This window comes from Schistocerca americana, chromosome 4 (assembly GCF_021461395.2).
Source record: "Schistocerca americana isolate TAMUIC-IGC-003095 chromosome 4, iqSchAmer2.1, whole genome shotgun sequence".
In the NCBI taxonomy this organism is placed as follows: Eukaryota; Metazoa; Arthropoda; class Insecta; order Orthoptera; family Acrididae; genus Schistocerca; species Schistocerca americana.
In genome coordinates this window covers 715,078,034-715,103,301 of record NC_060122.1, presented here as the reverse complement: position 1 = coordinate 715,103,301, position 25,268 = coordinate 715,078,034, and the positions used below count along the sequence as shown (strand labels likewise).

The following is a 25,268-nucleotide window of genomic DNA, read 5'->3' as shown; positions in this document are numbered from 1 at the left end:
AAGTGTATACGGGGTCCTCCACCACCATCATTGATGGGGATTCCCACTGTCAGTTGGGTTCATCGTTTCTTCATCCATTCCATACTTCCCAGAAGAGCTACAGCAACAACGTCATCCAACTGCAGGGGTGGTTCTTGGCTTGGGTCAAGTGCCTTACTCATGATGTCACAGCTTGGGTTTTGGTCCTCGCTGCCCCTGAGGCCACCAACTTATTGGGAATGGATCTTTTTCCCTTACTGGGCCTCGAGATATATGGCTTGGACACAGCTGTCCAGTCGTTATCAGCAGACAATCACTTGCAGCAGCTTCTGGATGACTTCCCAGATGTGTTCCCTGCCACATCTCTGGGAACCTCCAGGTTCGAAGCCCATATCGAACTCCTCCTCTCAGTAGTCCTGAAGTTCCAAAAGGCTAGCTCAGTAGTGTTTACCCTCTGTGACGATCTACAGCAGAAACTTCATCGCCCAGAGGCTGAGGGCATCCTGATCTCGGTCCCCAGTAGTCATTGGGCTGCACCCATCATGGTCCTTGAGAAGCTGAATGGATCTCTTCGCATTTGTGGGGATTTTAAGGTCACTGTCAACACTCAGTCTGTTATTGACTCCTATCCTATACTCAAGGTTGATAACATCCTGTTCTGCTTGGTTGGTGTCAAGGTGTTTGCCAAAACTGAACTGCGGGAAGCCTACCTCCAGCTGCCTACGGATGAGTCATCGAAAACGATCTTGGTAATCAATACCCCTTTTGGGCTCTTCCATTACAACCACCTCCTGTTCAGAGTCACCAGTGCTCCGGCCATCTTCCAGTGCTATTTGGAAACATTCACAAGAGACATTCTGGGGATGGCTAACTACCTTGATGACATCTTAGTTGCTCGCGTCTCCACCCTGGACTTGGCCCGGAACCTCCAGCACCTCTTCCATGCTCTTCAGGATGCTGGCTTATATTGCAAAAAGGAGAAATGTCTTTTTTTATCCTCAGGTGACCTACCTCAGCCATGTTTTGAGAGATAATGGCATTCAACTGACGCCCCAGTATTCAGCAGCTGCCACCCCTGAAGGACATCTCCCAGCTCAAGTCAGTCCTGGGTCAACTCCATTACTACCGCCGCTTTATCCCACATGCTGTGGCTTTGGCGGAACCCCTCCACCACCTCCTCCATAAAATGTTACCTGGGACTGGTCGCCTGCTTGTGATAGGGCATTCCACTTCTCAAGTCTTCTCTCCTGACGCTGGCTTGCCTTGTCCCTTATGACCCTACCAAGCCTCTCACCTTGGCTGCCGATGTGGCAGACTATGGTGTAAGGGCTATCTTGTCTCATATCATTGATGGAGTCGAGAGTATGGTGGCCTTTGCCTCCAAAACACTATCCCTGGCTTAGTGTAACTACAGCCAAATTGAGAAGGAGGCCTTGGCCATCAGCTTTGGGTTTAAGAAGTTCCAGGATTTCATCTATGCCTGTCACTTCACCTTATACACTGATCACAAGCCTTTGGTCTTGTTGTTCAGTGCTATGTCCGCCATCCCCACGAGGACTGCTCACCGCCTCCAGCGCTGGGCCTTGTTCCTAGTGGAATATTACTACAGCATCCGATTTTGGGCCACAGCTCTCCATGCCAACGTGGATCTTCTCTCCCGATGGGTGCCAACCCTGAGTTTGATACTGTCCTGATTTCCTGTTTCCACCTGGATGATGCCGCTGCTGAGGCAGTAGCTGATTTGCCGCTAGATTCCAATCTAGTCACACAGCGCATGGCAGATGACCCAACCCTCCAGGCACTGATGCACCATGTTCAGCATAGGTGGCCATCAGACTGTTATCAGCTGCTGCAGCCAGAGGTCTGGGCCTACCAGCACCACTACCAGTACCTATCTGTCAGAGATGTGGTCCTCCTCATCTTGGGTGATAATGAAAAATGATCATTGGTGTGTTGTGCTCCTCCACCAGAGGGCCTTGGAGCTTCTGCACATTGGTCATTGGGGGACTGTCCTGACAAAATGACTTGCCTGTCAGCACGTCTACTGGAGGGGGATGGACGCTGCATTCACCCACATGGTGGTCTCATGTCCCTCTTGTCAACAGCTCCATTCGGTGTCCTCTTGATGCCTGTTCCTGTGGCCTCCTGCTCCTTCTCCTTGGTCCCATTTAAAGACCCGTTCCTCGGCTCCTCCTGGATTATGCTTGTAGATGCAGGCAATGGGTTTCCTTATGCCTTCCGCATGTCCCCAAACCATCCAAGCTCTTTCCCACATCTTTGCCATTGAGGGCCTTCCGGAGATGTTGGTGATTGACAACGACCCTTAATTTACATCTGCTGAATTTACCTCCTTCTGCACCATCTTGGACATCAAGTTGGTTCATACTACTCCCTTTCATCCTGCAGCTAACGAATTAGCCAAATGGTTTGTCCATACATTCAAAGTCCACATGTCGAAATTGCATCTTCAACACCTTCTGGATGATACCCTTACCACCTTTCATCTCTCCTAGTGGTTCACAGTTCAGTATGGGTCATCCCCAGCCGAAAAACATCACGGCCGCCCTTCTCAGTCCCCCTTTTCTCTTCTGTTTCAATCTTCTTCCTGCCCAGCTCCTCCATGTTTGGCATGGCCCCGTTTTTCTCTACAGGATCTGGTCTGGGCAATGGTGTTCACCTGGAATTGTCTCTGGTGGGTCCCCGCCAGGCTCTTGTCACTCATCAGTCGTGCTATGGTGACAGTCACCCTCGACGATGGCATGATGTGCCAGAAGCACACCAACCAACTTCACACCCAGTGTGGTCCGCAGCTGGCTCCTCTGCTGTCTCCAGAACTGTTGACCCTCAGGGATGCCAGTGTTCCTCTCCATGCCCAACAGCCACCTCCGCTACTGCTACCAGTCACACCCCAGGCGGACATCTGGCAGAGGTCCCTATGCCCATGGAGGTGGATCCTGTGCCTGTGACCACTACTGGTCTCCTGTTGCCGTTGGCCCTGAGGCCCAACATCGAGATGAGCCTTCCACTCACACCGGGGGCGAGGGGGGGGGGGGGGGGCATGGGGAGCTCTGCTGCGGTGGCCTACTTTAGACATCATAGCATCCCACTTCAAGTCCAGCCAGCACGGGATGCCTTCATCACAGGGCATTTATTCACCAGAAAAGCTACGTCGTCTGTGTTGTCAACACAAATATTTCAGCCACAACACCAGGTCTCCACCAATGGCGGCCAGGGATGGCTACCTGTTCACGGAGCCTGTAGAACAGCTTTACCAGAGGTCGCAGCTAGCCCAGGAACTACTTTGATATGCCAGGCATGTGATCGCAAATAGTTCTGGCAGATACATCCACTACATGGGCTTTATAGGGTGGTGCACTGCTGGTGAAGGACAGTTTGACACACCCCTTGGAAATATACAGAGCTGCTACCCCAGCAGCCATGTCCAGATGCCTCTTCTAGCTGGTTGATCTCTTGCAAATGGACTTGGTATAATCGACGAAAGTCTTGACATTGTAGAATTGTTTGATTGTGCTCTCTCCCCTTAAAGAGTCAGGTCTTTTCTACTATTATTTGTCATTTTGTGTTTGTGACAATCCACAGTTGGGATTGAGTCAGATGTTTTTTTGGAGATTGTTTTATTGTTTTGTTTTGGCAAGTCCAATAAATTGTTTTTGGACTTGGATTTTCTGCATTTCTATTCTGCTAGCACATATACTTCAATAAGTTTCTGTTTTGTTTGCTTTATGCTTATAAAATTATGCTGATAATGCTGAATTACAAATTTTTTCAAATTTATTTCCATGGTTTATTGTCAGGAATAATATCCAATCTAGAGGATTTTTAGTCTCAGCAGAAAAGCTACGTCGTCTGTGTTGTCAACACAAATATTTCAGCCACAACACCAGGTCTCCACGAATGGCTGCCAGGGCAGTCAGTGCTAGGCAAGGTCCTTTGTTTGCTCAGAAGGGGAAGCTAGCAGTGTTCTTCTCCCATTCTGACCAGTCACCAATGGCAGAATCAAGGTGCCTGCCCTGCATTCTTTCTCAAATGATTTTACAGAATCTGTTTGATAAAAAAATGGCATTTTTGCTTTACTTATAGCTTTAAATGTCAGTTTCATGATGATGTGCCCACCCTTTTGTTAATGCTTATAGATGACGTAATATTTGCATGTAAGTAAGACACAGCACGGAATTTGAAAACGTTTGTAATGAGAAACAGGGGTCACAACGATTTTACGTTTGATGCATACTACATAATATGTTGCTGCACATGAAATTTAGCTAAAATATTGACTTTTGCTTTAAGTTGGTTGAAGGCCTCTGTCTGTCACATATCTTGAGAAAATTGATCTGATGTAAGTCAGAGTGAAATATCAAAAAAATCATCATATTTTGAAAACAATTTTAGATATTGAAATGAGATTTTGGCATATGATAGCCTGCAAAGAGGAGAGTATTTTGCCATATATCTATTATGAAAAAGTTCACCATCTATCACGTTCTTCCACTAACTGCAGACTTTTTTAAGTTAAACAATGTAGTTTTTATGGGCCATAGATAGGTGGTGAAATGAAAAATGTGAAGACATTACACATTTATTTTTAACCAAGGAAGTGATTTTTCGTAACGTATTAACCTTATTTTTCCTCAGTTCCTCAATAAGCTTAACCAATGGCTGGTTTAGAATTCTCTCACAACTGTCCCTGCATGACACGTTAGTGAGGTGACATTGTAAACTGCACTGTGTTTTGACAGAAGAAGCAAATTTTAATAGGGTAACAAGAGAAATGTAGGTTTTTTTCAAAATTTAACACTTATGGTGCTTCTCTGAAAGCTACAAATTGTTTACAAGCCAGGCATAAATAAATTGCTGCTTTTGTTGCATTTTAGGGGAATGTAGAAATTAACCAAAGCAGAGGTGACAGATCTTTTGGAATGCTCACCATGTAAGTGTGAGCACAAAGGGGTTCCACTTAATATTTACAAAAAATGCGAGCGTAGGCTTCAGTTTAGAACAGCACTTCCCCTCCAGCACTCGGATTTACCCTACAGCACCTGCTTGTAACCACCAGAACTACTGCTCTCCCCACATGTGCCCTGCTGATTGATTGCACATCTACAATCCACATTATTCTGCATGCACTCACTAGAGATGAATTAGGTCAATTATTTTAAGATCAGAATCTTTATTATTCATTCTACCAATATAAATATATTCTCAGTACTTACTAGCAGATGGGGTACTTTTAATGCACATTATTTCTTCCATAGCTATGTTAATTGTTTCAGAATTGTAGGTACTATATGGAGAAATAAGTTCTAAAATAATTAAAATGTTTTAGCAGTCTCACCTCTTCAGAACCAGTAGCCTGGCAGGATATTGTCTGTAGACAACAGGAGAACCAAATGGGGTGCTAATTCCTTGTAATCAGGCTTGCTGATACTGTTCTCTACCAGTGGTAGAGAATTCCAAAAAGCCAAACGACCATGTCCAAAAGTCTGACGAGAACAGAACTGCAAATGTTGACTCTCGGCATCTGCAGATATTAAGAAATGTCATTTTGATGCAATATGATGTTTATATTAATGTCAAAACATCCATGAAAACTCAGTGTCAAACTGCAAAATATTTATATTCACTAAGAATATTTTATTTTCTCTTGACAGCAAGGTAGAAATTTATGTGAGATGTACATTGATGAACTGGTGAAGTGTAAATTCAATGAAACTCTTAAAATGCAACTACTGTTTTAATGTTGTTGTTGTGGTCTTCAGTCCAGAGACTAGTTTGATGCAGCTCTCCATGCTACTCTATCCTGTGCAAGCTTCTTCATCTCCCAGTACCTACTGCAACCTACATGCTTCATCTGTTTAGTGTATTCATCTCTTTCTTCTTCCTCTATGATTTTTACCCTCCGCACTGCCCTCCAATACTAAATTGGTGATCCCTTGATGCCTCAGAATATGTCCTACCAATTGATACCTTCTTCTAGTCAAGTTGTGCCACAAATTTCTCTTCTCTCCAATCCTATTCAATACCTCCTCATTAGTTATGTGATCTACCCATCTAACATTCAGCATTCTTCTGTAGCACCACATTTTGAAAGCTTCTATTCTCTTTTTGTCTAAACTATTTTTGTCCACGTTTCACTTCCATACATGGCTACACTCCATACAAATACTTTCAGAAACGACTTCCTGACACTTAAATCTATACTGGATGTTAACAAATTTCTCTTCTTCAGAAACAATTCCCTTGCTATTACCAGTCTGCATTTTATATTCTCTCTACTTCGACCATCATCAGTTATTTTTCTCCCCAAATAGCAAAACTCCTTTACTACTTTAAGTGCCTCATTTCTTAATCTAATTCCCTCAGCATCACCCAACTTAATTCAACTACATTCCATTATCCTCATTTTGCTTTTGTTGATGTTCATCTTATATCCTCCTTTCAAGACATTGTCCATTCTGTTCAGCTGCTCTTCCAGGTCCTTTGCTGTCTCTGACAGAATTACAATGTCATCGGCAAACCTCAAAGTTTTAATTTCTTCTCCATGGATTTTAATTCCTAATACAAATTTTTCTTTTGTTCCCTTTATTGCCTGCTCAATATAAAGATTAAATAACATCGGAGATAGGCTACAACCCTGTCTCACTCCCTTCCCAAACACTGCTTCCCTTTCATGCCCCTCGACTCTTATAACTGCCATATGGTTTCTGTACAAATTGTAAATAGCCTTTTTCTCCCTGTTAGTATTTTGCATCCGTGGCTTATTAAACTGATAGTTCGGTAATTTTCACATCTATCAACCCCTGCTTTCTTCGGGATTGGAATTATTATATTCTTTTTGAAGTCTGAGGGTATTTTGCCTGTCTCATACATCTTGCTCACCAGATGGTAGAGTTTTGTCAGGGCTGGCTCTCCCAAGGCTATCAGTAGTTCTAATGGAATGCTGTCTACTCCCGGGGCCTTGTTTCGACTTAGATCTTTCAGTGCTCTGTCGAACTCTTCATGCAGTATCATATCTCCCATTTCATCTTCATCTACATCCTCTTCCATTTCCATAATATTGTCCTCAAGAACATTGCCCTTGTATAAACCCTCTATATACTCCTTCCACCTTTCTGCTTTCCCTTCTTTGCTTAGAACTGGGTTTCCATCTGAGCTCTTGATATTCATGCAAGTGGTTCTCTTTTCTCCAAAGGTCTCTTTAATTTTCCTGTAGGCAGTATCTCTCTTACCCCTAGTGATATATGTCTCTACATCCTTACATTTGTTCTCTAGCCATCCCTGCTTAGCTATTTTGCACTTCCTATCGATATCATTTTTGAGATGTTTGTATTCCTTTTTGCCTGCTTCATTTACTGCTTTTTTGTATTTTCTCCTTTCATCAATTAAATTCCGTATTTCTTCTGTTACCCAAGGATTTCTATTAGCCCTCGACTTTTTACCTACTTGATCCTCTGCTGTCTTCACTATTTCATCTCTCAATGCTACCCATTCTTCTTGTACTGTATTTCTTTCACTAATTCTTGTGAATCATTCCCTAATGTTCTCCCTGAAACTCTCTACAACCTCTGGTTCTGTCAGTTTATCCAGGTCCCATCTTCTCAAATTCCCACCTTTTTGCCGTTTCTTTAGTTTTAATCTACAGTTCATAACCAATAGATTGTGGTCAGAGTCCACATCTGCCCCTGGAAATGTCTTACAATTTAAAACCTGGTTCCTAATCTCTGCTGACCATTATATTATCTATTTGAAACAGACACGGCTTATGATTCTGTTATAATAATTTTTTCCCTTCTCATTTTTCAGCTTTAATCTAGTTCTCTATAGGTACCCAAATATTTCAAAACATTAATCAGGATGGGCTTCATATAGATACACAGTGTGTAAAAAAAGAAAGAAAGTGTTGAATAATTTGACAGGTGCTAGTACTCATCAAAACAAGAAAAATAAGTCCAGAAAACATGTGTCCAGATATGCATACTTTCTGAGATAAACATATGTTCAGAGGAAGGGCTGTGTGACTACTGGTTGCAGGTATTAGCACAGTCATTGCATTGGTGCTCCATCAAATGTGTCAGCTGGATATTATGACGTCTTACTCACAGAAGTCTACCTACCCTTAGGTGGACTGCAGTCTGTTGTGTGGTTCTAGTCATGTTGTACCCTATGTTAATTTTCGTCTTGTTTGTGTGCCTTATTGTACAATGCTGTCAAGCTTGGGTATGTATAATGGTGATTTACTTCTCGCAAACATGGATTCACTTATGTGTTTACTTTTATTGTACTGTTTGTACATACAAATAGTGTCATACATCTCTCCTGCCACTTTTTAGCATGGAAGCCTACCACATGAGAAGTGAAATGGTGGGTATGATATTCTGGTATGGTTTAGCAAGTGGACATACCCTGTGAGCCCCTGCCCTCTACTCTGATAAGCTATTTGGCAGACTTTTCCAGCATCTGAGGGACATAGGTAGCCTTACACCTCAGAAGACTCACAGTGGAAGGTCCCACACAGTCTGCGCATCTGACATGGAAGAGCATGTGCTATGTTTGGTGGAAAAAACCCATTGGAACAGTATGCAATGATTAGCAGCAGCAGAACATGTGTCTCACTCTCTTATCTGGGGTACTTTGTGAAGAACTGCTATACACATATCATCTACACCACAGATCCACTGTTCATATCCAAGATTTTATTTACTGATGAGGCAGGTTTCACAAGAGATGGTGTTGTGAATTTCCATAACCAGCGTGTATGGGCAGATGTAAATCCCCAAGCAATTCGGGAAAGTGGACATCAACACTGATTCTCAATCATCATAGGGGCATGCATTGTATTGTATTGTATGGAACTGGGGACCTAGAAATGATGGAGAGGCTTCATCCCCTCCATAGCCCTCAGTGGTTCACAACCATACAACAGGCTACAGCAGTTCACTCATCCCACCACTGCCCCACACCAAACCCAGGGTTATCATGCCGTTCGGCCCTCAGTGGGCCCCCAGAGAATGTCTCACACCAGATGAGTGTAGCCCAATGTTAGTGTGGTACAGTAATTATGGTGTATGTGTATGTGGAGAAAGTGTTTGCACAGCGATCACTGACATAGTGTAACTGAGGCAGAATAAGGGGAACCGGCCCACATTCGCTGAGGCAAATGGAAAACCGCCTTAAAAACCATCCACAGACTGGTTGGCACACCGGACCTTGACACTAATCCATCAGCTGGATTTGTGCCGGGGACTGGCATGCCTTCCCACCTGGAAAGCAATACGTTAGACCGCATGGCTAACAGGGTGGGCTGGGCAGGCATACTTGGTTACAGAGTAATGTGGCCATACATACTACCACAAAGGTTACATGGAGTACATTATTTAGACTTTCTCAATAATGTATTACCTACCTTGGTGGAGGCCATGTCACTGCAGCAACAAATACAAATGTGATTCATGCATGATGGGAAGGACCAGCACACTTTCATTACAATGTGTGTGAACATCTTTATGCGGACATTTCAGGACCTCTGGATTGGCCAGGGGGACCCCTTGGCTTGCTCATTCTCCAGACCTCAATCCCCTAGATTCTGGTTATCGGGACATTGGAAGGAATTGGTCTACGCCACGCCAATCAGTGACATGCAGCTACTATAGGGTCATGTCTTTACTGCACCAGCAGGTACAACAAAGACTGGGTAAAGTTCAAAGAGTGCATCATTCCTTATGCCAGAAGGCAGAGGGGTGCATTGTCACAACTGGGCACCATGTTGAACACCTCATGTAAACACATGTTTATCACAGAAAGTATGCATTTCTAGATGCATGTTCATCGATCTCAGAAAGTATGTATGGGATTCTGGATACGGATCTTAATATACGTAATAAACAGTTCCAAAGTTTCCTATATAAACATATATTTTACCATAAAGACTGATATACATGAACCCGCATGAAGTACAAAGGCAGACTGAATTAAATATGGTGGCTCGTCAGAGCAGTTAATGTTCCAAAGATTGTAATTTGTGTGGTCAATGTGACCTATCGATGCCACACAGCCACCCCACCCCCCCCACCCCCCCTCGCAGTATGGAGTATGGACTATGAGCCCTGAGGGGGTGTTGGGGGTCGTGTGGGTGTCAGCGTTGGCGTGAGTGATGCGAGGCAGCAGGCACACAACCAGAAGCTCCATCTCTGTTGGGTCAGTGTGCGGAGGTGCGGCAGGCAGCTGCCGGTCCAACTCATAATCCAAAAACCAGCTGGGAGGAATGATGCATCGGCCAACTCGGGAGTAGTGGTATGGGAGAGGAGGCGGCGTGTGAGCATACATTCCCTGAATGCATACTGAGCCGTCCAAAGAAATGAAAGCTCGAACACATGACGGGTCGCTCTCTTGTGGGAGGGACAAGCTGTGCACTATCTTGATGTTGAGTTCCTCGGTGAGGGTTGGGTCTGTGCTGTTGGTGAGCAGTACAAGCACACAATTATCTAACACCATAATTGACATGTCAACGACGTGGTCCGGTGGTACCTTGCAGCGCAAAATGAAGGATGGGGCTTCTGCATCCCTAGTACCTGAAAAGTCTTCAAAACCTGTGAATGGGGATTATGATGACATGCCTGGGGAACCTGCGAACTGTGGTGGTGACTCGTTGGATGGAGAACACCCAATCATAGATTGAACGGACTCGTTAGCGGGTTCATCAAAAGAACATGTGCTCGGACAGTCCGATTGGGATGGCAGAAGGGTGTCAGAGTCTACGAAGGCAGTCTTCACCATGTGTAGAGAAGCAGTTTGTGAGCGATCTTTTATCATAATGTCAGACATCGTCTTGGAAGGGGCCACGGTAAGGGGGTTGTAAGGGTTGTCTGACAGAATCGTCCCTGAGCATGACATGTGATCAAGTGCTGAGTGTGGTCGGCATGTAAGTGTCAGGTGGGGAATGGCTGACAGGTGGGTGTTTCTAAAGTGTGCACGCATCCTTCTGATAAAATCTGGGAAGGAGGGGGAATCCGCAAGATCTTGGGGCAGAAATAGTTCCCCAGGTAAAACCGGGTTTTCGTCGAAAATGAATTTGGAAATCGTACTATGTAAATCTGGTTTAAATGTAGAACATAGGCCCAGCAACACCCAAGGAAGTGCCTCGGACCAGAGACAGTCATGGCACCTGAGCGCAGTTTTAAAGGTGCGGTGCCATTGTTCCACCAACCTGTTGGTTTGCGGGCGGTAGGCTGTTGTATGGATCTTTTCAATACTGCAAAGATTACAGGGAGTTATAAAAAGTGCAGATTCGAACTGTCGACCCTGGTCGGTTGTGATGGTGGACAGACAGCCAAACCTAGTGATCCAAGAAGAAATGAATCCTTTGGCCACAGTTTCTGCTGTGATGTTGAGTAAGGGGATGGCTACCATCCAATGAGACATTCAGTCTATTGTGGACAGGATATACCTGTTGCCCTCCAATGGAGGGAGGGGACCGATAAGGTCGATATGTACATAACAGAAACGTCCCTTAGGGATGTCAAACTTGCCGAGTGGTGGAGAGGTGTAATGTCCTATTTTGTTTTGTTGACAGGAAATGCAGCTGCATGCCCATGTTTGACAGTCCCATTTCACATCTTTCCACACTAAACGCTTGGTGACGAGGCAAGTAGTGGCTCAGATGCCAGGGTGGGCGAGATTATGCAAGGTGTTGAAAACTTGTCGGTGCAGCGTGGTCAGGAGCAAAGGCCACAGAATGCCCGTAGAAGAGTCACACCACATTTTGTCCAACATGCCAGGGAACTTAGCCTTGGTAAACATGAGCAAAGACTGCAGGTCCATGACCAGACCCTGAGTGTCCTCGTCTGAAACCCGTAGAGCGGCGAGGTCAGATAAATCGACCATACTTGAAACGGCATTGATTCGTGAGAGGAAATCAGCAGGGATGTTCTCCATGACTTTGATGTAGTGTACGTCTGTAGTAAATTGAGAGACCAGGTCGAAGTGGTGGAAGTGTTGGGGGGAAGGATCTTCTGGTGGGTTGCAGAAGGCGTCTGCCAGTGGTTTGTGATAAGTAAGAATGAAGAAAGGATGGCCCTCGATGTCAGTGTGGAAATGTTTGATGTCCTCGTACACCGGCAGAAGCTCTCTATCAAAAGCGGAATATTTCTTCTGTGCTGTAGACAGTTTTTTGGAGAAGAAATGAAGTGGTGAAACTGTGTCACCTTTGCTCTGTTGTAATACTGCCTCGACCGCGATGTCACTTGTGTCTGTAGTGATGAACAAATCAGCACACAGATCAGGGTGGGCGAGTATGACTGCATGAGCTAAAGCTGATTTAAGAACCCTGAAAGCCTCTAGCAAGGGTTCAGTCCAACGGACTGGTTTAACACCCAAAGTCGGTTTGCCGGAGAGCAATCCACCAGCGGGGCCTGCACGGTGGTAGCAGAAGGTAGATGACGGCGGTAGTAATTTGTAGTGCCTAGGAAACATCTGCATTCTTTGTACGTAGCTGGGGGTGGCAGTGACGTGATAGCCTGCATGCAGGATCTGGGAGGCTGCATTCCATCTGCAGAGACAGTGTAACCCATAAATGTCCCAGAAGACTGACACAATTGGAGTTTTTCTTTGTTGACCTCGACACTGTTGGATACCAAAGTCTGGAGGACCTGGAATAAATTATCTTCGTGGTCTACAGTCAATTTGCTGAAAATGACTATGTCATCCAGGTATGCGAAGCAGAACTCGAATCGTCGTAAGACTGAGTCAATGAGATGTTGCCACGTTTGTGCCACATTCTTTAAACCGAATGGCATGAAGCTGTACTGGAACAAACTGAGCGGTGTGATGATCACAGTCTTTGGAACGTCTTCCGGTGCTACGGGAATCTGGTTATAAGCACGTTTGCTGTCAATCACACTGAAGATTGTGGCACCCGATAACATATGAGTGAAATCGTTTACGTTGACATGGGGTAATTGTCCATGACAGTGTGAGCATTTAAACGTCTGTAATCACTACATATTTGAAAAGAAATGTCGTGTTTGGTGATGAGGTGAATTAGTGAAGACCAATTGCTGTCCGATGGCTGTAGGATGCCTGCCCCCAGAAGTTCGTTAATTTGCCGCTAGGCCACGCACAACTTAATGGGGTTGAGGAATCTAATCTTGTGTCTAATAGGAGGGCTGACAGTGGTAATTACAGGGTGTATACATGGACAAAGAAAAAAAATTCCCAGATTTTTCCTGGATTTCCCGGTTAAAAATACATTTTCTCCCAGGTGACAGTGTATTTTCCCTTATCAATCCTTTGAATGGTTATGGTTTTATGCACGGACGTACAATTTCCTGGCACTTTAGAAAAACGAAACTCAGGGAAAAAGACACCTTTTGGAAATATCTTTGATGTGCAGCAACATGTACGCTGCGTATTTTCGTATTACGACAGCACACATTGGAATTCCACCAAACACCGCATGTTACTTTCCGAAACATTGAAATTGAGATTTCGATGCACTTTCATAAGCCATTCGTAGCTTGTGTCGTGTGATCTTGCCAGCCGATGACAGCGGATATTCAGAGCATAGGACATGTGATGTAGTCAGCCAACAGCAACATCACTGTTAAGTAGCATGAACACACAAACAGGGAAAGTTAATAGTTTAAATTAATATACATAGTGTTGCTATATGAAAAGCAAAGCTTTCACATATAATATTGGTCTCAAGCTGCAAGAGAAGCTAAGCTTTCTCGTATACTGTTGATCTTTTTTGCACGTGTTACACTTTAAGATATATCACACAAATGTGCCAGTAAATTTTTTAATAATGACATAAATGTCTGATCTTCACGGTTCGAAATTCTTCTAAATGGCTCATCATCAAAGAGTTGATTTTTAAATGAGAGTCAAACGCTCTGTGATTTAATAAATTCATGGTACATTCTTGCACATAGCTCAACTTACGTAAAAGGATATTTACTTTGAAAGTAACGCTTTTCAAACCACCATTCGCAATATTCTTCCGCGACCTGTTAGCAATAAGTTTGTTTCAGCAGTTGCCAGAGAGTGCAGATAACAGGCGGCACCGTGCTTGGGTAGCTATCATGACATAGGAAGTCCGTATGTATGCACGTGTAAAACACTGAAAGATCATATGTTGTCATAAAAGAAACAAAACATCAGAGGATACTGCAAGAGCATCGGAATTTCGTGAACCATATTAAAATGTGCACATTTTAAGTGCATACTTAAAGGGCACATTAATACGTCCAGATTCCCAATGAAATAGACCTCGACCTGATATTAAGCTTTTCAGTGCTGTTTTCGGGATGTAAATTTTCTTGGAGCACCGAAACTGTATTATATCATGTTTGGGTCTTTATTATGGCATAATGCCATACATGCTAGAAAATGAAAACATGCACATGAAATGCTATGAACAGTTGAAACTAGCCAGTACTGTGGAATTAAACATTTCGTTTCAAATACATTGACTGCCTCTGCAGAAAAGGTTAACAAAAGCCTAATTTCTTTAGCAAACAGACAAAAATAACTTCATTGTTCCGCAAGGTGATTAATGCTTGACTGTCAGAAAGGTGGAAATACAATAAAATCTGAAACTAATGACATATTTCAGCCTTCCGTAATTATGTGAATGTGTTTTAATTCACTTGATCACTGCCGACCACAGAAGTCCATTTTGTTTTCATTTGACGTGAGAGTAAACAAAGGGGAAACAGCAAAATCACTAAATGTAAACATGGGTCATGTGGAGTCTACGCACTATAGCTCAGACTGCTCTGTGCTTCAGCCCCGAATGTATGACATTTGAGAACCACATCAATATTTAAAAAAAAAAAAAAAAAAATCAAATTTTTAAAATATGTTCATCTTGTAGCACACATCTTTCTGAAAAGTCTGAAACATAAAACATATGTATTTGAGGAAATGTAAGACATATTATTTGGTCTTATGTATGCCAAAATGCAGTGCCACACCTCTTCATAAAGCATTTTTCTACCGCACGTCCAAACTATATTCAGGAGAGTGGAAATTGAAATGTCCTGTGGTGCCTCTCCTGCTCCCAGTTGGCCGGTTTGACAGCCTGCCCCAACTTAAAAAAAATCTCACAATTAATAGCGGATGGGTTTATTTGTAATCGAGAGAACAAGAACTCTTCAGAATATCTGAACTCTTTATTGCCTAATAGCTAGTAATTTGCTGTTTTGTGTGACATAAAATTAAATATAGGATATATAAAACCAATACTGACAAGAGATAAGCAAGAAATTACACATTTCTTCAAACCTTAGCTCCTTGCATTTTTTCTCTCTAATCTTGCTACAGCTTTACATGGCATGCTTTCCTTTCTGCAAAAGAATCTATTACCTCATCAAAGTTTGCCAAACGTTTTGCTACATGAAAAATCGAAATGACATTATCTAATACTGAAAAAGCTGTTAATACAAATAATACCCAAGACTGGTGAGTTTCTCAATCTGATTACATCTACTTTGTCACTGTCTGCTAGATAAAACAAAATAGGCCTTTCTAATGTGGCAGCAATTTTGTAAAACACGAGACTGTTTTGGCACAAATGGCCATTTTTATAACACGACAGAATATAATCCAATAAGTACCAATATCAAATGCCTATTAGGCCTACTACAAGCAAAAAGCTTTATGTTAGGAAATAGTTTAACACTTCATTCATATGCACCAGCTTCTCAAGCATGAGATCGAAAAGTAGTATTACGAAATTTTTATATAAATTTGGAATCGTCTTATTCTTCCATAATTTGTGTGATGTCCCGCCGGCAGGGGTGGCTGAGCGGTTCTAGGCACTGCAGTCTGGAACCGCGCGACCACTATGATCGCAGGTTCAAATCCTGCCTCGGGCATGGATGTATGAGATGTCCTTAGGTTAGTTAGGTTTAAGTAGTTCTAAGTTCTAGGGGACTGAAAAATTTTCTGTCAAAATTTCATTTTCTTGGATACACCGAGAAGATAATACGTAATCTTTCTCACCTGTTATTCCTGTCAGTCATTTATTTCCACTCTGGTAGTCTGAATCTATGGATTTCGCTAGCAATTATAACAACGCTGATCATTCGCAAACCCAATCAACCACATAATCAGACAGCGATTGGCATTCATCTGTTCGGATTTACTCCCTCAGCTCATATAGCCCCATCCCCTTTTGTCTGAGGAAAGTTTATTTCTAGATGCAATGAGGATTCTCCTGACAGACACATCACGTACACAATGCATGCATTCAAAAGTCAACTTATGATTCATTCAGAAATCAACTTAAAATGTGTTCAACAATGTTCAAAAACCAACAGGGGAGCGTTTCAAAATGATATGAATAATCAATAGGCAAACATGTGCTGGATGCTAGGAGCTTTATGAAACAAGTCTTTTTTTACTCAAGAATATGAATTTGGTGCTCCCCCTTTTCTCTGGTAGCATCTAGATTCTAGATGCTTGCAGCGACTGCTTGCTCAGCCAACAGCCACATTCCTGTTTCCAGAAGCGGGAGAATCTACTACTCAAACGTGACTCAACTGCGCATGTGCATGAGCCCGTGTGTAACTGCTAAAACAAAAGCCGGCCGGTGTGTCCGTGCGGTTCTAGGCGCTTCAACCCGGAACAACGTGACTGCTACGGTCGCAGGTTCGAATCCTGCCTCGGGCATGGATGTGTGTGATGTCTTTAGGTTAGTTAGGTTTAATTAGTTCTAAGTTCTAGGCGACTGATGACTTCAGAAGTTAAGTTGCATAGCGCTCAGAGCCATTTGCTAAAACAAATCGAATGTAAAAAATTGCGACTTCACGCTCATTGGAGGCAATTTGTTATTATGAAGTACTGCACAGTCTTCCTAAAGCCTTTGACACATTTTCAATTGGCAGACACTTGCATGAGCACTGTGTGTTGTTGTTGTATATGGCGCATTTCCTTTGCAATTAAAGTTATTTTCGTTTTTTTCTCTTGTTTATCTTTTACTGTTGAAGTAGTATTCTGCAGTAGTGGGATACAGTAATATCCTTTGTTAGAGTAACAGTTCTTACCAGTCAAAAATACAAAAAATTAACTGAAAACTAAAACAGGATTCAAAAAATATCCCGGGTTTTTCCCGGTCGTATAAACCCTGTAATTATCTTGTGTGTCATTCCATCAGTGACAGAAGAGACTGAGAACTGCATACAAGGCTGAGTAACGTTTTGATGTGGAGTTTCGGGATGAGTGGGGCGCGATGAGGCATAACCGTTAGCGCAAGTGGGAAAAGGCAGCACGAAAGTCACATGCCTATTACTCGAGCATGGCATACGCTTGTTTGTAGAGGTTGGCTGTGCACCCAGCATGGAGTGGAGTGGGGCGTGCAGCGAATGTCTGTTGTTAACTTTGCCTTGGGCAACCGGCATGGGCGAAAGAGGCCCTGGCATTGTACAAGGGAGAGCGATGGCCACCAAGTTGCTTGGCTGGCACGTGGGAGAGGGGAAATGTTTATCAATAAGCAGGATGACTGCCTGCATAGTGGGCGTGGTTGTGCTGCATGAGCGACTGTTATTAGAGACACTGTTTGAAACACGAGGCACTGCGCGTAATGGATGCTTGGGCAGTGCAGAGGTCACTGAACTCGAATTGTCACACACAATGAATGTTTTTGATCTAACCTGATGAGTGTTCAAGCTGATGCTTGGCAATGAAGTTCGTTCCGGTGAAGGAACTGCAGATTGCAGTTTCAACAGCAATGCGTGGGCTGCAGCGAGCTCATTGTAAGTGTGAGCAATGCGTTGTTTCAGCTCGTCATTCTCCCGGCAGAGGTGCACCGCTGAGTCGTATTTTGAAAGTAGGTTAGTGATGCAGGTCACAATCTTGCCCATGAGAACGGAACATTCACGAACTAAATCCCATGTTGCGGTGGAAACAGAATGAGGAGAATGGGTGCCAGAGCACAGTATCTGAGTGTTAGACGGGTGGTGTAACACTGAACACTGGACCACATTCAGGGAGAGTTTGTAATGGGACAAAAAAATCCATACCGAGAATTGGTTCATCAATGTCGATGATGTAGAAGGTCCATGGGTAACACAGAGAAGGGGATACGTGCACCATCACTTTCACAGAACCAACAGCTAGTAACGTTGATGCGTTGACAGCTCGTAGGAGAGACTTCATCGGTGAAAAGTCGATAGGAGTCAACGATCGAGGTATGGTAGACATGTCAGCACTAGTGTCAACTAAGCAGACAAACTGTGATGAAATGTCTGTCACATATAAATGACCGTTAGACCAAGGGGACAAGTGGACAGAGTGCAATGTTAGGGGACACCTGTGAAGGTCCCTGCAGGACTCGGCGTCAATTAGTTCCTGCGGTCGGTGTTTGGGTGTTGGCAAGGTAACCTGCACTTGTTGTCTGTCCCCCCCCCCCCCCTCCCCCCCCCCCCCCAAAAAAAAATCTTGTGGTACCAACAGTATGGATGAGCCGGATGTGACGGTGGTGGTGACTGTGATAGCGGCGGAGGCTTGTCCTTGTTGATCTGTTCTGGGATGTAAACTGGGACGTATGGAGTGTCGGCGATTCTCGAGTGCTCAGAAAGAGGAGAGAGTGAACGAGTACTGCCTGGCAGCATAGAAGGCGTGGAAGCAGAATAGGCCCTGCCCTTGCCTGCAGACAGCCGGTAAACAGGAGGTGTAGTGTAACACAGCAATGGTGGATGAGCTGGGTGTTTCTGCCACAGGAGCACATACAGCTGATCTGTGATGTGTAGGCAAGAACCGATAGACTTGAAAGAGTTCAGCAGTAGGTGTATCTGTTGGTCAGTAGGTAACTTGGCAGACTGTACCACCCACAGGGTGACGTCCGGCATCGTGTGTTCACTCCCGAGTAACCTGAGGCGGCGCCAAAGTTGTGATGGAGTGCGGTCTCCCAGGTGCTCCTCATACAGAATCTTGATTATCAATTCCTGTGGTGAGCAGGCAAATTGGTCCAATATTGTTTTCTTGGCAAACTTGTACTTCAGTGGCAGTGGAGGCAAAAGAAGGAGATCACAAATTAAATATGAGTGATTGTGAAGGTGTGTGACCAAACATAGGAACTTAGAGTTGTCATCAGTCACTTGATGCAGCTCAAAGAGGTGCTCCACCAGTGCGAATCATGAAACTGGATTGTCCTCGTATAGGGGGGGGGGGGGGGGGGGGTATCTAGGGTAGGCAGCCTGGAGGTGGAGATGAAGGTGGCTTTGGTGTGTCTTGGAAGGCCTGTGGTCCCACTGCACAAGAGTTCATGCTGGGATCCAGTATCACTGGAGCGTAAATGTTACTAGCACACACGTTTGGAACAACGGCTGTCTGTAACGTCTCTGAAGACACCTGAAAATATGATGCAGTAGGCTTGGTCAGTACCGTGGAAGCGAATGGGTGAGCGGTACGTACTGAGGGCTGGAATAGCACTGATCATGTCCAACTTAGAAATGACGTGGAAGGCTGGTGCGACATTCGCAGACGGTACTGCGGAAGGAGCGAGCAGTTGTATGGATGGAATTGAGGTCCCTCGTGGGTGAGGGAGGGGGGGGGGGGGGAGGGGGGGGGGGGGAAGGGGATGTAGGGGGGTGGTGGCCTGGAGCTTAAAGTGGCAACAATGAGGGTTTTCCATGCACACTGGCCATGCACCCTTCGTGATAGGACCATAAAACACTGGTGCAACCTGTTTGTGGTCGCACTGTCGTAATACAACATTGCTGGGTAAAGAGGCTATGTTGAGTGCACTCGTACTCACGTGGTCGTGAAACTGGGCCACCGATCCGGTGGTTTGTTGTGGCGAACTGGATGCATAAAAATGTCTGTTACTGTTTTGTGAGGAAGGTGAGGCTGGCATAGCTTGGTAATAGTTGACTGCATGTGCTTTTTGCACAAATGGTGGCGTTGCACATGGCACTACTGTAACTGACGTTGTGGTGTGTAGAGGATCAAAGCATGTGTGCGAATTTTGAAGCCTTTGAACTTTGCATGAGCAATCAATCATCACACTATTTAGTAGATCATCCACTTCACTTTTCATTTGTTGTTGTGCATAATCCAGTGAAACAAAACCTGAGTCCATTGTTTAAGGTAGCTGTGTAACACTCGGTTGTTGTGGAATTGTGAAAGTAGAGGTTATCCAAGTTGAAGATTGTGGATCATTGTCTGTTAGCTGCAAAATAATCAATGGCAGAGGGTTGTGTTGGCCTGGTTGTAAGAGCTGGGCCTCCAAATCTTCATAAAGAATGTTCGGTGATGTAGCCATGGCATCATACGTGAAACCTGTGGATTCTATACGACCGGCGTGGAAGTAGCGGAAGACATAAAACTTTTTGTCTGAGATCACCAATATGGGATTCTGGATACGGATCATAATATACATAATAAGCAGTTCCCAAGTTTCTTATATACACATACATTTTACCATAAAGACTGATACATGTGAACACTGCATGAAGTACAAAGGCAGACTGAATTAAATATGGTGGCTCGTCAGAGCAGTTAATGTTCCAAAGATTGTAATTTGTGTGGTCGATGTGACCTATCGATGACACATATTGACACATATGTATTTCTGGACCTGTGTTCATTCGACTTATTTTTCTTGTTTCAATGAGTACTACCACCTCTCAAAGTATTCAACTCTCTTTTTTGAACACTCTGTATTATTCAGATTATAAGTTCCAATATGCAGATACCAACAGTACAGTTAGTTTTTATGCAAAACATATTAAGTAAAAGTAATTGGGAATTGAATTATTACTGCAGTGGATAGTGCTAATTTGGACTCCATTAATAGGTAGACTAAGAAATGATTTTTGGAGATTAGAATAACATGTTTCCGTTTTATTGATGCTCATTAACTTAACAGATAATAAATATTGATGTTCATAAACATACAAAATTTCTATTGTAGATTTAGTCAATGTACCTGTTAAATTCATGCTTCCACCACTATACTTTTTCTAGACTGAAAGACACACTTCAGAAATTAATTCTTTAATAAAGGATTTGTATAGTTTACCATAATTTTCAGTATGCCAATTGCACTTGTAAATGGGATATTCCCAGTGTAGGTATACAACATGGTCCAGTGAGAGTGATATGATTTACTAATCGATACGTGAGAAGTGCAGTGTTTCCTAAATTTTTTGATATTCTTTCATCTTCCTGTTCTTGTTTGATGTTAATGTGTTCACATCATGATTTTGTTAGGATGTGTGTAAGAAAGTGAAAATTATCATACTCATAATTCATGTATGTGTTTTACAGGTAGATGGTAGTGTTTCTACAGTCCTATAACCTTTTGCATTTTTCTAATCCACTATATATTACACAAACCATATTGCTGTCATATATAGCTCATCTAAATTATAAAAAAATTGACCTAACAGTTTCCCAAACCATCATGCAGTTTCTGAAATACTAAGATGTTCATGTGTCAGTTTATCAGGCCAACCAAATCCCAAAATCTTCAATCTTGGCTCAGAAATCTTGGTGGAAAAATAATGTAGCAGTTTCTCATAGCGAAGTCCCAGTAGCAAGTCCATGCCTGTGACCAGTATATGTGTGCTCAGTGAATCCGTGTGACTTTTTTCATATATCAAATCCAACTTTTATGTAATTTTTCTTTGAGCAAATGTGTAAGTGATTTGGACTCTGGCTATATATTGTGTCAACATGAACACTTGTAACAAAGTGAGTGGATCCTTTCCATCTCTCATGCCTCCACCCCTGTCCAAACAACAATTATCATTTACTTTGCAAATATTTTCAGTTTAATTGTTTAGGCTACATGGAATGCACACAGTACATAGAAGCACATGCTCTAACAATTTTCTCTCGCATATCTTCAGGTGTAGGTGGAACGTCGTTATAAACAATGTCTTTTATGAATCCCCACAAGAAAAAATTCAGAGGCGTCAAGTCTGGCAAATGAGCTGGCCACAAAACATCTCCTCCACATCCAATCCAATGACTTGGGAGTTGTCTCTGCAACTAATTTCTAGCCATCAGTGAAAAATGTGCCAGACACGCATCGTATTGATACCACATTCTGTTCCTTGTTCCTAAAGGCATTTCTTCCAGTAACAGACCTAATGTTTCTTGCAGAAATGTGGTGTACTGCCTACCATTAAGATTTCCTTTGATGAAATAAGGGTTTATAATTCTGTCCTCCAGAATCCTACATCATACATTCACTGACCACGGTGTTTGGTGTGCAACTTGCCGCAGCCAACATGGATTTTCAGTTGGCCAATAAAGCATGTTATGTAAATTAACGTTTCCATGGTTTATGAATGTAGCCTCGTCAGTAAAGAAAATCAAACTAATAAATGCGTCATCCCTCTGAATCTGAAGTTGGGCCCATTGGCAGTATTCAGTGTGATGCATACAATCTGTACCAGTTAATTCTTGGTGGTGACTGATATGGTAAGGATGATACTTATGGTGATGCAGAACATGAACAACACTACTCTGGCTCATGCCAGATTCCCTTGAAATTTGACGCAAACTAACCCAAGGATCTCGAACTACAGTGGCAAGAGTACCAATTTCCATTTTCTCGTTAGTAACTTTCCTTTGCTGGATATGTTTTCGATGTGTTAAAGATCCAGTTGTTCTCAATTTATCATACATATTTTTAAATGTGTGACATGTAGGGAGAGTACATTGAGGGTATCTTTCTACATTTAAGTCTCTGGCTCTCACTGAATTTCGTTGGCATTTTCCATAAATGAGAAGCATATCAACTTGTTCTTCGAAGGAATACATCATTCACATTCACTTGATTCGATGATACTAGTCTCACCATTCCTATTAGTGTTGTATTGCAAAACCATCAAATGGTGTTTACATGTCAATGGCACGCTAGATGGATATGCCATATTTGGCAAATATTTACAATTTGCACGATATATGAGAGAGAATTCTCAGAGCATGGCCTTTGATAAACACTGAAGTGAAAAGGAATACCTCTCAATCCATGATAAGAAGATTGCAGTACTGCATTGATACCAGTGGCTATCACTTCAAACACCTCCTGTAAGTGGACGTTCATGCCACCTTTTTGATCTTCATTGACCTTCAAAGACCTTACTGTTACACATCACTGAATTTGTCTCGATAGCCATTATCAGAAAATAAGTACCAAACTATAGCATCACATTTAAAAAAAAAAAAAAAAAAAAAAAAAAAAATTGACCTTCATATTTCTGATGTGACCCAACCTAGCAACAAAAAAACCAACGTCATATTATGGCCCCCATTGTCCCATGCAACATTTGTCCCACAAACTTTTCAGCTACTATCATACTTCCAGAGTTATTCTAGGTGGCAATAGTTAGTGACTGACCCTGTGTATTATGTTCTTGCAGTTATTTAAAATTCATTAGTAGAACTAGTTTGCCAGAAAACTAAACTAATTACAAAATATCAGTAATATAAAATTGTTATTATTGTTCATATATAAACATATACCAAATTACTAACTTCCTGATAAAGTAGATAAAAAAGGCATGTAAATAACTACAGAATTTATGTGGCTAATGGTGAAAGCATGTTACCAACTTTTGCATTCATTTAATTTCAGAATAATGAGCTTCATTAGTTAAAAATTGTTAGCAGAATATAATTCCACATATAAGGAAGCAAGTCAGCGTAATTCAATAGAAATTATTGTTGTATTAAAAGTTCACATTCAAACAAATCTTCTTCCATTATTCAGTTCCTCAGAAATGTAACTGTCTAATTGTAATTTATGGAGACACAATAAACAACAATCATTAATATTGTGCAGGAAAGAGGTGGATAACTGGCAGAAACCCAATTAATCAACATAACAATAGTTAATGTTAGTTCCAATTATTATAATCTTATATAAGAAACATGCTGAAAGACATTATAGCTAATCTATGTAAGGTTATAATACAAGTCAGATCTGTGTCCAGACTTACTGAACAATGTACTGCAGATGAGTTAGTAAAAGTTCCAAGTCAGAAAATATACCACAGTTTAGCTAAGATATCTTGGCTTTGATATTGTTCCTGTGTTCACTGACATGCAAAAATAAAGTTATATTCTTGAACGCATTACTCTCTCTCAAAAATAATTATTAATTAGCCTAAGGGGCTTTAGTGGTGACCCCAAACACTGAACATAAAGAAAATTACGATGTACAAACAAGAGAATTCAGCGACTTCAGAAAGTTCACACAGGAATGAAGAGATGCGGCTCACAAACCTCCAAGAACAGATACATGAACAACTTGAAGCACTGAACTTCGCATTGGAGATGCCTATCACTCCAATGTCAGACATTCGTGTGGCTGTACAAACCAACAGCCTGGCGAAAAACATGCAGCACATAAAAGTTCAAACACTGCATTTCCTGCCTAGCAAACTGCAGCTGTGGTTTGCAATGATTGAGCTTCCATTTGCCCAAAGCGATATCCATGATGAACAGGCAAAGTTCGCGATAACGGTGAATGCACTGGATGCTAGAGCAGCAACTGCAGCAGAAGATGTAATACTCCAACCTCCAGCAGAATGACCGTATACAGGCTTGAAAAATGTATTACTCTCCAGAAGGCATAAACCGTTAAATCAATGCATATGGCAGGTGCTTAAATAAGAAACTATAGGTGACAGGACACCGTCGGAATTTTGGAAGCATTTCTGCAGTATTGTTAACACAGAAGAAGTGTCAGATGCGACGCTCAAACACATCTGGCTAGATCAGTTATCAAGCACGGTAAAAGCTGCGCTAGTAACTTGTGAAAAAGACAACATGCAGAACCTCTGGGAGATAGCAGACAAAGTCCATGTGACCATAAGAAATCCACAGATGGCTTGCATGGCAATCTTTAATGGGGAAGAAGTGTCAGAAGTGATAGCAGCAATACAGAAGACTCAGCATACAGATGTCAACAAACAAATACAAGAACTAACATGACAGATGACATTATTGCAGCAACAGGTCTCACAGTTGTTACAGAATGAAAACAGCAAGGCCAACGGAGAAATTAAAAAAGGACGGATATGTTGGTACCATCATCACTTCACGGATAGAGCAAGAAGTGTTCGCAGCCATGTGTGTACCCAAACATGAGCAGTGGCCAGCAGTAGGCACAGCGGGCCACGGTAGCACAGAAGAGTGCCTGCAACAATGATGTGAGGCAAATGAATAGGGATGAGTAACATCAATAATTTTTTTTACCACTTCCAAACAGCTTTATGTCAGAGATGTCAAGTTGAACCGTTGCTACCTAATAG

At 42.6% G+C, this 25,268-nt stretch overlaps 1 protein-coding gene across 5 annotated transcripts in view; it reads right to left on the bottom strand.

The window, feature by feature from the left end:
* LOC124614045 (juvenile hormone esterase-like) overlaps window positions 1-25,268 on the bottom strand; it is a 496,653-nt gene that overhangs the window by 39,243 nt on the left and 432,142 nt on the right. For all 5 annotated transcript variants that reach the window (XR_006979685.1, XM_047142877.1, XM_047142878.1 and 2 more), the window contains one exon: window positions 5,333-5,518. Coding sequence is in view for 4 of the 5 variants with exons in the window: in XM_047142877.1 (XP_046998833.1) it covers window positions 5,337-5,518 (182 nt within the window). In the remaining variant the exon portion in view is untranslated. The remainder of the gene's footprint in view (window positions 1-5,332; window positions 5,519-25,268) is intronic.